The 12,234-nt window shown below is 39.9% G+C and overlaps 1 protein-coding gene across 1 annotated transcript in view; it reads left to right on the top strand.

Moving 5' to 3' along the window:
- Positions 1-12,234, top strand: part of dnah2 (dynein, axonemal, heavy chain 2) — a 294,787-nt gene that overhangs the window by 202,499 nt on the left and 80,054 nt on the right. The window contains exons 43-51 of the mRNA XM_062993580.1: positions 820-956; positions 3,383-3,520; positions 3,633-3,791; positions 4,566-4,718; positions 5,664-5,755; positions 6,463-6,661; positions 8,755-8,979; positions 9,166-9,270; positions 12,008-12,196. Coding sequence (XP_062849650.1) covers positions 820-956; positions 3,383-3,520; positions 3,633-3,791; positions 4,566-4,718; positions 5,664-5,755; positions 6,463-6,661; positions 8,755-8,979; positions 9,166-9,270; positions 12,008-12,196 — 1,397 coding nt within the window. The remainder of the gene's footprint in view (positions 1-819; positions 957-3,382; positions 3,521-3,632; positions 3,792-4,565; positions 4,719-5,663; positions 5,756-6,462; positions 6,662-8,754; positions 8,980-9,165; positions 9,271-12,007; positions 12,197-12,234) is intronic.

Here is a 12,234-nt window from a genome sequence, read left to right as displayed (position 1 = left end):
CGTGACTCTGGAAGAGCTCTACGGTCACTTTGATCTGACTTGCAGCGAATGGACTGATGGCATACTTTCCGCCACCATGCGCCAGGCCTGCACAGGTTACTACGCTTACACTGTGTGGAACTCGAGCTTATGTTTGTTTGTTTTTTGACGCCCGCCAATCAGCCCAGTTAATCACAGTTCTTTGTTGGCTTATTTCAGTTCATTTGATATCCTTTGCTTGTTGCGCTTTTTTTTCTTTCAGAAGCAGCTTTCTTTCAAGCCTTTGATTGTGTTTCATTGCTTCGTGGGTCTTGGTGAGAAGGAATTTTGTGTTTGAGCGGTGTAATCAGGGATTGCAGTGACTCCATATGTTTGGCATCTGTTGCTGTTCATCTAAGTTTGTTTATTTCCGCTCCTCACTGCATGAAGAGGGTAGATCATGCAAAGCAGAAATGACAGTTGCTTTAGCTGTATGACAGGTTTGATGGTATATGCTTACCCAGTTTGTCCGCCTGTGTGTTTGTGAAAGAGAGAACTCCTCTGTGTGTGTATACAGCAGAAACTTGGCAGTGTTGGAATTGTGGGAGCAGTAAATGAAACCCACATGGTCAAATGAATAGAGAGGGAAACCTTAAAGTTCAGTTAGAACATCAAAACATTTTTTAGTACTCAACAGAGACAGGAACATTTATAGATTACAAATAGTGAGACATGTTTACATATTCCTGTGTTATGTTTGCGTCGAATAAAAATAGAGATGTTCTGAATAATCAGTAATCCACACTAAATGTATGTATGTTTAAGTGTGTTTGTCTATCTCCCTTATGTCGCTGAGCACAGATGAGGGGCCGGATGAGAAGTGGATTGTGTTTGACGGGCCCGTCGATACTTTGTGGATTGAAAGCATGAACTCTGTGATGGACGACAATAAAGTTCTCACGCTGATCAATGGAGAGAGAATCTCCATGCCTGAACAGGTACGATCACTGTTTTTTGGAAATTACACATCAAGCACATTACACCATCTCGAAAACATAACTAAAACATAACTTGTAAACATCCAAAAGTCATTATTGTAGGACTGTTGTTAATTCCACCATCATCAGTTCCAAGACAGTGGGACAGTGGTAGCCTAGTGCAGGGGTTTTCAACCTTTTTGGACATGCGCCCCCCTTCGTGTGCCAACCGTGAACTTGCGACCCCCCCCTCCCCCAACTTGCGCCACGCCCCCCCCCCCCTCCCCTCCGTCAACCACCGCACAGAAATCATTGAGAAAGCTTCTGACAAGCTAAAAGAACGTAATTAATGTTGTGCACATTATATAATTTTGCTGATTGAAAATATTATTTTCAAAAGATAATACAGTCCGACCCCATCTGAGTCGATTCTATAAGCACATTATATAAATTCGTGGTTCACTTTGGTAAATCATAAGCGGTTCTTGCTTTTTGATGTAGATGAGAGCAGAAAACGTTACTTCACAGAGTCAAGCATAGACAAAAGTTCATCAATTACTAAGTTGGTTAGTTCGGGATCATCTGCTCTGACTGAAAACGTTTAGCTCCACAGGCAGAACGACTCTGACTCTGTGGTAATACTCAGTATAATTAAGCCTGAGCTTTTTAAGGTAAGCGAGTCACACAAAATGTTCTGTAGTATTTGGTGTTTATTTACAACCGCAACGTTCATTATAACAGTAAACACGGAGAGATGACTGAGAAAAGAAACTTACGCTGAACTTAAAATGAATTGACTCCCGAGTCACTTATAATCGATACTGTGAACAGAGCGTCTCTCTTAAAGACACAAACACGTCCAATAACAGCGGTCGTTGCTTTTGGCACCGGTTATCTTCGCTATTTTGAAGGTTTTTTTCAGACGGAACTGAATAACATTAAACGTGCGTGTGTGCGTGGTCAGTTAGAGTAATGAAATCTGTCTCCTGTGGGTGAAAAATGAATTGCTTTAGTTTTAGAAGTAAAAAAATCTCGTAATGCCACGCCCCCCGGTCAGGCACTACCCCCCCCAGACAAGTACTACAGGTTGAAAACCCCTGGCCTAGTGAGTCGAGCTTTGGGCTATCAACCGGAAAATTGGCGGTTCAAATCCAGGCTCTGCTATGCAGCCACTGTTGGGTCCTTGAGCAAGGCCCTTAACCCTGTCTGCTCCAGGGGCGCCGTACGATGGCTGAACCTGAGCTCTGACCACAGTTTCCAAACAAGCTGGGATATGCGAAGAAAGAATTTCATTGTACTGTACACCTGTATATGTATATATAACAAGTAAAGGATATCTTAAAAAGACCACCAATAGCCATGAAAATTGAGTTTAAAATGGATCAAAAGTTGAAGGGTCCAAATGAGAGCAAAGCAGAACAGCAGCACTAGTAACATTACAGACTTGTTTAGTAATCATGTATTGTTAGAACTGCAGTTTAAAATTATTTTAGAGGGGCACTCTTTTAGCACAGCTGGAAAAAGCCAGACAATGACTCACCTTGGTGCCAACACAAAACGACTTCTATTCTCTGCTCGAGGTTGAGTGAGAATCCACTGCTGGCCAGAGGAAAATATACCCAGCTGCTTTACACGTGTCGGATGAGGCACATGCTAGCTTGCCTGCTTCTCCTTGGCCAGTGAAGGTGTCGTGAGACTGGTGAAGGTTTCCAAAGTAATTCAGCATGTTCACTTGTTGATTGATTCCAGTACTTGTTTTTTTTCTGGAGTTTCTTGAATATCCTGTCAATGACTTAAAGAAGCAAGGGGAGGAGGATTGGCCGAATGAGGCATGCTGGCTAGTTGAGTCTAGATGTTTGTAGCTTAGCTGTGTTACACTGTAGCTTAGAGTGGCTCTAGGTTTGAACCCAAACTAGTAAGTAGCAGCCACAGATTGGACACGTGTTAGAGGCGGTGTGTGGTGATCCAGCTCACCTTGATTACATTAAGGGTTGTGCAGGAGTTAGTGGATTTACAATCGGAAACTGGAAATGACTACATTGGTAGATAATAGAGGAAGAATGTTGTTTAATCAGCAATCTTCACCTGCTTGTACAGGAGTCTCAGCGAGTCCTGACCCATAGCATTTCAATCTGATATGGTAGCTGTACTGGATCAGATATAATCCAGAGAGGGGTGAAAAATGCCCACTGAGTCACAGGCTTCAGTAATAGCCTTCCTAATAGGTCCCCAACATTTGGGCAGACTCCTCAACCATCACACAAACAGTTCACCCTGCTTTCTCTCTGGTCACTGACTGATAGACACCTGAGCCAAATTCTTGACTCATTAATAGCGTTTATCCACAAGCTATAGGATAATGAAACAGGTCCGTTGATGTTCCTATAAACTTCATCGTCAAATAATATTGAAAAATTTGAATATGGGATTTGTTTGTGTGTGTTTAGGTGTCTCTGTTGTTTGAGGTGGAGGATCTAGCAGTGGCATCACCAGCTACAGTGTCCCGCTGTGGAATGGTCTACAATGATTATTCTGACCTGGGCTGGAAGCCCTACGTTCAGTCCTGGATCAACAAGCGGCAGAAGGTTCCACACACTGTCCCATTCTAAATCATTTGATTTTTTATGTTTTGCGAACGCTGTGTAGATGTTTGCACTGTTTCATAATTGAGTAATTTCTCATTCTAATTCTGTGTAGGTTGAGATGGAGCATCTGCAACGTCTGTTTGACAAATATATAGAAAAGACTACAAGCTTTAAAAGGACTCACTGTAAGGAGCTTGTACCCATCACTGAGCTGAATGGAGTCATCTCTCTCTGCAGACTCTATGACTCATTGGCCAGTCCTGATAATGGGGTGAGAACATTGAACCCACACCACATGCTCTTATGTAATGCAAAACACAACTTAATTTACTAGTAATGCACACGTTTTAATAAATAAATAGAATTTTCTACTTTACTGTTCTGCTTCTTTAGGGACACTAATCCAAACACTCAAAACTTTTATTAAAAGCAACTTAAGAAGATCCTGGGTTCACATCCCAGGTGAAGCATGTTTGTTCTCTCCGTGTCTGTGGGTTTCCTCCAGGAGCTCCGGTTTCCTACCACAGTCCAAAGACATGCAAGTGAGGTTAATTGGAGATGCAAAATTGTCCATGACTGTGTTTGACATTAAACTTAAACTGATGAACCTTGTGTAATGAGTAACTACTGTTCCTGTCATGAATGTAACAGCATGTAAAACATTACATTAAAATCCTAATACAATAAATAAATTAATTATCCAAAGCAATTTACAGTTGTGACCGAACACAATCCAAGCAACTGAGGGTTAAGGGTCTTAATCTAGGTCCCAGTAGTGGCAGCTTGACATTGTTGGAATGTGAACCAGAAACCTGTTAATTACTAGTTCAGCATCTTAACCACTAAACAAATATTTGGTGTAATGTGATTGCTAAACCATAAATTCAAACTTTGTGCATTGCTCAACAGGTATTAAACTCCAGACCACAACATTGATCTTGGCTGATCTTTTTTTTTTTTACTTGTATTATAATTTACTAATGGCTAAACTGTTTGTTCAAGAAGACATTTAAAGGTCCTATGAATGCTTCATCTTCCCCTTTAGGTGAACCCAGCAGATAGTGAGAACTATGGTCGAATGATAGAGCTCTGGTTCATCTTCAGCTTGATCTGGACTGTCTGCGGATCTGTGGACGAGGATGGACGCAAGAAGATGGACAACTTTCTAAGAGAGATGGAGGGCAACTTTCCTAATAAGGTGGTGTATTGGATGACCTTGCAGAAAGCCATAGAATCACTCAGTCAGTCTCTCTCACACACACAATTTTAAAATGCAAGTGACCAAGGGCACTTACTGAAAAACCCTGATAACACTGGGTGCAAGGCCAGAATACCATAAACAGGTCTTTAATCCATCACAAGGGTTCAGCCATCTCCCTAAGACATAGCCAATTATGTCTGTGTAGATGCCTGGCTGGCCTATAGCACCGCTGACATTCCAACCTGGATCTCAGTGTTGGTAGGCTGGCGGTATAGACGGCTGCACCACCCAAGCTGCACAAAATATTAACAAACAAATAACATCTCAAAGGACATGTAGGCAATTTGGTTGGTTTTGTACTTGATCTTTTTTTATACAGATCATGTTCCTCAAATGTTATTAGATTTTTTTACAACACTTTAAAAATTATTATCTCACCACAACAATAGCATCTGGAGATGGGAGCAATTCAGCATTTGGATATTTATGATTTTTGGTTAAGTGAAGGGCTGTTAAGCGTCTGCTGTGTGACTATTGGGTGTATTCTATTCCTAGTGTGCAAAAACCTGTTACAATAAAACACATCCTAACAGAAATCCACCAAATACACCAAGGAAAGACAAAATGCTGTACGCATGCCTGAAACCATAAAAGAAACTCATACACAAGACAACAAAAGAATAGTTTTAACCTACCTCGCAGCCATAAAAATAAAAGTATAAAATGGCACCAAAATATAAAGACCAGATAAAATAGAGAGAAAAATAATACCTGTTTTGCTATTAAAGGACACATCAGTAAACGTCAGTATTGTGAGTGACTATACCTTTAAATTTAGGATTATGAATTTTATTCAGCTTATTAGTAAAAAATATTATGTATGAAGAACTCAATATCAGATACGTTTTTGCTATAATCATGTGTAAACCATTTCTTGAGCAGGACACCATCTACGAATACTATGTGGACACTAAAAATAAATGTTGGGTATCATTCGAGGAGAAGCTGCCCAAGGGCTGGCGCTATGCCTCCAAGTGAGTGTCTGAATGACCCTGTATGTTTCATTTTTTCAGCCCATGAGTCATTTCAACCACCTTTACACTTTCAAGCTTTCTGTCTGAACATCCCCAGTCTTCTGAGTCTTCTGCTCTATTCATATACTGTATTTTATTTTATTTTCTTTTGCTTTATTGCTTTCTCCCTGCCTTTGTCTCTCCTTTCCCCTTTTTTTTTTTGATGTTCTTTTGTCTCTTACCCGTCATCATCCTCTGTCCCTTTGGCTCTGCACTTTGTGTGCCATACTCTGCTGTTTTTAAAAGTTTTTTGGTCCTTGTCCTCATTCTTCCTCTTATTATATTGTTCAATCTTTCAGCCTTTCAACTTGAACCTTTTCCATCTCCATTGCCCTACTCTCTTTCAATTCACATTCTCGGCCCTATTTTCTCATACCTTTATCTCGGCCCCTTTCACTCTCACATCATTTCCCTCATTTCTTTTTTTTTAACCTGTACTCTTTTTTGACTTTTCTGTAACTCCTCATTTTGTACCCTCTAAAATATTTCTCAGCTTTCAGCTCCCAATCCCCAGTGAAAATTAAGTGTTTCAGTCTAAGTGCTTCAATTATTTTATCTCTGGAGTCTTTTTAAGACAGAAAAGAAAACTTTAGTAAGAACCAAGCACATATAGTTGACAACATTCTCTTTCTTTCTCTCTCTCTCTCTGTACCATGTTGTCTTTGCAGTGCTCCATTCTATAAGATCATAGTTCCAACAGTGGACACAGTGCGCTATAACTTCCTGGTGAATTCACTGGTCAGTGGCCAGTATCCAGTGTTGCTGACCGGTCCTGTGGGGACAGGAAAAACGTCGGTGGCCCAGAGTGTTCTACAGGGGCTAGATCCAGTCAAATGGACCACACTTACAATCAACATGTCATCTCAGGTACTACTAGCACTGGTAATGTGACACACCTCAGCAGGCAGGGGTTCGGAAGTCTAGCATGAAAATGTTCCAGCCATAATGATTGGAGCAGAAATGGAATGGATTTTATATTACAGTAAGCAAGTATGTGCTGTCAGGTCATATTTTTGTCTTCTTGAAACATACCCTGGAGCATATAGTCAAAAGTGTGTGGACATCTAACTATGAGCTTATTGGAAATGCCATTTCAAAACCCTGAGCTTTAATGGGGACTGAGGGGACCCAATTGCATTTGCAGACATTGTGGCTCCACTCTTTTGGGAAGGCCTTTCACAAGATTTTAAAGTGTACTTTCAAATGAGGTTCCCTTATACCAAATTTACCAAATCATGTGTTGAACCTTACAATTTATTTTATATTATAGCGATGGGTAAAACTGAAACGAATGAATTTTGAAATTGTGATAATGTTTCTTTTTTGATTCAGATGCAGATGGTTGAAATATAGTCACATTGTTTTAATGAGAGGACACAATGCATTTTTAAACCTAGATCAGCCAAAACGACCACCCCTAATAGGACCACCCCTAATATGGAGGTTGTTGGGCAATCAAGACTTTAATGTCAGAGGACATGACGGCTATTGCATCTTGTACAGGCCTTGTACTGTAGCTTAGCTTAAAAAGATTTTTAATTTTGGTGATGAGGTGAATGTCAGTTAATCTGGCCCTTTTTGTGTAAGTGGCTACATAGTCACAGGAGAGTCAAAGTGCCCAATGCTAACTTCTGTCCACCATCAAATGCACTTCCCAGTTGTTGTTACATTCAGTAGAGCTAATGTACAACACCAGAGCTCAGCAGTCTAAAAACACTGTTGGTAGCTCGGAGTGGCACTGAGTCACAGCCGGTAAGGTAGACAGCTGGTGTTGGGTTACGTGTATTATTTATTTTGGAAAGCTCTCTTCTGACAATTTCTGCAATAATTGATAGTGAAAATGCTAATTAATTATCTAGAAGTGTTTTCCTTTTTTTCTTTAATGTCGGTGTTGGTACATTGGTGGACGGAGTAGCTTACATACTGGCCTTGGTTCATGAATCAAAAGGGATAAGAAAGTAAAACTTATTCACCAGTCGCACAAGGGTTTTTTTTAGTATAGTGTTGTATTTAGGGCAGTGCCCCTAGTTAAGTGGACCTGGGTCCTGTGTTTAATCTTTGCCTCTGGTGTATGTCTGGGTGTGGAAGAATAGGACTTCCCAAAACGCGCAGTATGTGTCAGTAAATGTGTTAGTGTGTGTCCCTGTAGTGGAACAGAACCATGTCCAGGGTTTAGTTCTGCCTTGTGTCCAGTGTTTTAAGTTGTGCTGGACCCATCATGACCCTGAATAGGATGAAATTGTTTGTAAAAATAAATGAATGAAAGAGGTTCAGTGTAGCGGCACTACAAATAACATGCTAGAATAGTGAGATTTAAGTGATGCATTGTAAATAAAATGTATTCTGAATATGTAACTGATTGGATGTATTGATATAAATTAATCATTGAATTCATTAAGGCAGTGTTGTCTTTGTCCATACATTAGAAAAATACACGAAAATGTGTATTTATTATACCATCTGTAATCGTAATGCTTGCAATAGGATATTAGTAAGTGATGTTCTTGTCCTCAGGAACCACAACCTTATTCAGACCCACTCGGAGACTCGGCTCTGACCTGCCACATCTCACCTCAGAGCAGCGTCTCTAGTTTAAAAAGATAGTGGATGTCAAATTGGACTGTTCCACTCATAGTGCACTATTACTGTCCTCCACTCCAGGAGCTGCAATTAGCTGAGTCAGCTGCTGTTTATTACAGCCGGGCTGTAGACAGCACTTACGGCAGCTTGTATGCTGGTGGCGTAGCCTGTCATCATTACCATCATCATCAGTTTGAGCCATCATCATCATTTATCATTATTATATACACTACCCTTCCTGTCCTTTTTGCTTTGCCTGTGTGGGTCCCTTTCTTCCTTACCTTGTTCTCCTTTTTTCAATACTCTATCATAGTCAGGCCAATCTTTTTAAATCTTGTCCTTTTGTTATCTGTAGTCTAACTTTCTGTCTGCTCATTTAGACTACCTCGAACAATGTGCAGGCTATTATTGAGTCTCGAGTGGAGAAGCGCACAAAAGGTGTTTATGTACCCATTGGTGGCAAGAAGATGTTGACTTTTCTGGATGATATGAACATGCCAGCGATGGACGATTTTGGTTCTCAGCCGCCGTTGGAGCTGCTTCGACTCTGGATTGACTATAGCTTCTGGTACGACCGGCAGAAGCAGACTCTAAAGTGTGTTAAGGTAAGGAAGAATGGGAGTGGGAGCCAAAAAGTAGATGAAAGGAAGGATGAGAGCTTTTATGTATATTTTATGTACATGCTGTTATTTTTATTCATTCAAATTGAATCTCTGAGAACTACATAAGAAACCATTATTATAAATGACATATCCTGACTCCCTCTTGGCATGGTATATTTGCTGTTTTAGGACATGTTTCTGCTTGCCTCTATGGGACCTCCTGGTGGTGGGAGGACTCAAATATCAGGTAGACTGCAGAGCCGCTTCAATCTAATCAACATGACTTTTCCAACGGTGAGTGTGCACTGGCCCTATGATTTAAAGGAACACACCAGTACTCTCTGCCTATTCTCTATCCACTGTTCATACTTGACCGTTTTTGGCACCCCTTCCTGTCCTCAAAAACAATAAGTAATGAACTGTTTTAAGTGTTGATACCAGTATTTAAAGAGTAGTGAGGTCAAACTAATGGTAACCTCTGATTGAACTTTATTTGTACATAAATTGTAATTAACATTTTAAGAGAATTTAAATAACATTAATCATGAACATTTGTTACAGTTTAGTAACCTTTAAACTAGGGATGTACATTTTCTCAGTTTGTTTTAGAACCAAAGCCAACCATCCTTGGGGTGAATCAATGAGCTTTTAGAGTCAGGGGTCAAGGATTCATGCTTTAATAAATGTAAAATAGAACAGGAATATGAACATAAGCAACATAAACAGGACTAGTTCAACATTCTCAATGCTTATTTTTCTATTTAAAACAAATAAGTATGTACCTAACAGTCAAATTTAACACAGAAACATGCTAATAGAGATGAAGAGGTGGAATATAATCAGAAAATTGAATTCGGCTAGATTGGGAGAAAAATGGGGGGGGACCATTTTGAAAAATAAATATAGCTCTACAATAACATTAACATAGTAGTGGGAGTTGTACTTGTACACATGTAGCAGGTGCAACAGTGTTTTGGCATTTTTTTTAATACAGTACGTCAATATTAAGAGGAGAACAGTGCTCCAAGCAAAATATTAAGCCAACAGTGGATGTGTTCCTAACTAAGTGACCACTACATTTACACAATATTTAAATTTTTCTACAACACTGCTGGACCTGATACATCTAAAGCACAACAATACACACTACTTTGTTATAGCCACATAAACAAGATCTGATCAGTGGGGGTCCCTTTTTATTGATAAATGGAACACAGGGGGGTGACAAAGTGTACAGAGCAACAGATGGAATACAGTCAGGTACTGTACACCCACAGAATTCATCTGTACAGTAGGTGTAGCTCATAAAATAATCAATTATCCAATGTACATATACATTGTGTATAATAATTGTACTTGATATACATACAAAAAAGGTGTTTCTAATAAAGTGCTCATTGAAGGAATGTACATAAAAATGTACGCTCACACACAAGTGCCTTTAATTAAAGACGAATGATAAAACAGTAGATGAAGTTAAGGTTGTGTAATGTAGTTTTCAGCTCCTGATTTAAAGAAATAGTCCCACATGTTCCATGTCTATTCATGTCCACAGCATATGAGCAATTACCTCTAATAATAATGTATATTCTTTCCTGTATTTTATTAGGTGCCGATCATTAAATATAATAGAAGACTGGTATAAATTCGGTCAGCTTTTAAATAATGTAAATACATAATGGATGCTAACACACTACCACTGAGATCTGGGGTTAGAATATCAGCAGTGCTATTGGCTGAACAGCCTAGCCAATAAGAGGTGCATTTGTGAGAGTGCTCTCAGTACCGGTCCCAAGCCCAGATAAAATAATGAGGGTTGCGTCAGGAAGGGCATCCTGTGTACAAATCAAGTATGTGGAGCCATTCGAACTTGTCCGTTCGAAACTCAGCTCTGCCATCCGGCTGGGCTGGGCGGCTATATGCACAACGATTGGCTTGTTCACCGTATGGGGCGGGAAGCCGGATAGGGATCTAATAACTGATGCAATTACGACCTCTGCTGGCTGATTGATGGTGCCTGCGCAGAGTCGAGAAATAATGTGGACAGGGTGTGGCTCTCCATACACAAAAGCTGATCCACATATGAACTCATCTCATGCAGGTGAAAAGATGCAGTCGGCTACTGCACACATGAAGGGGGAGTGTGTCAGTTTTGCTCCCCTCAATCAAAAGTGGGGATCAGCATCAGTGGAGAGGAAGTATAATGCAATTGGGTAATTGAATACGACTAGATTGGGTGAAAAATTGGGAAAAATGCAACAAAAAAAAGTATACGGAGCAAAATGATCTGCTGTAATGACCCCTAAAATAAGGGAGCAGCCAAAAAAGTACTTTATGGCAGTTCCAAGACTAAACATGTAGTGAACAAAGATTACATAGTGATATATTGAAGTATCTTTATTTGTTTCACTGAACACTGTTTGCTCCTGAATAAAAAATAAAGGTCTCGGTCTTCCTGCTTCTATTTATTTAATAGAGCCATTAACATAGCCTGACCTAATAAACCTAAATCACATTGTGTATTAATGTTGTTATGCTTGTGCTTGTCCTGGTCCTGCTATTTTGTGTACATTGTATTTTACTGATTATTCCCCATCATCTTTGCTTAAGCAGATTTACGCTGAATTTGCTGATAATGATAAGAGCAGCGACACTGGTGGCTGTCTGATTTGTCAGAATGAATAAAAGCCATCTGACTGACTGATTGCTGCTCAGTTCTGATTTTCCTCCTGCAATCTGAATGCTCACTCAGCCCCTACCATACACACACACACACACACACACACACACACACTGTTTAACATTCATTTCCATCTAATCTATTCTATTTGTTATTGTGACTTTCCATGCCCTGTTATATCTGGCTGTCATTTGGCTAGTTTTTCATCCTACCTTTTTCTATTCTTATATTTTTTCCTGTTTTCATTATTATTATTTTTTGCCTTTAGCTTTTTTCCATGTTTACCCATGTCTTCCTTTGACCTGTAGATTGATTTATCTGTATCGCATTTCTCAAATCTCTTCATCATAGGAGTCCCAGATTAAGCAGATCTTTGGTACGATGATAAACCAGAAGCTGCAGGAGTTTGATGAGGAAGTGAAGCCCATTGGAAATGTTCTGACTCAGGCTACACTAGAACTTTACTATGCCGTCACTGCTCGCTTCCTGCCCACTCCTGCTAAAATACACTACCTATTCAACCTCCGGGACATATCCAAGGTGAACTCATATCCAAGGCACCTCAGTAACAAAAGATA

Source organism: Trichomycterus rosablanca, chromosome 4 (genome assembly GCF_030014385.1).
Source record: "Trichomycterus rosablanca isolate fTriRos1 chromosome 4, fTriRos1.hap1, whole genome shotgun sequence".
In the NCBI taxonomy this organism is placed as follows: domain Eukaryota; kingdom Metazoa; phylum Chordata; class Actinopteri; order Siluriformes; family Trichomycteridae; genus Trichomycterus; species Trichomycterus rosablanca.
The sequence above is the reverse complement of the archived record's forward strand: the minus strand, read 5'-3'. Positions and strand labels throughout refer to the sequence as shown.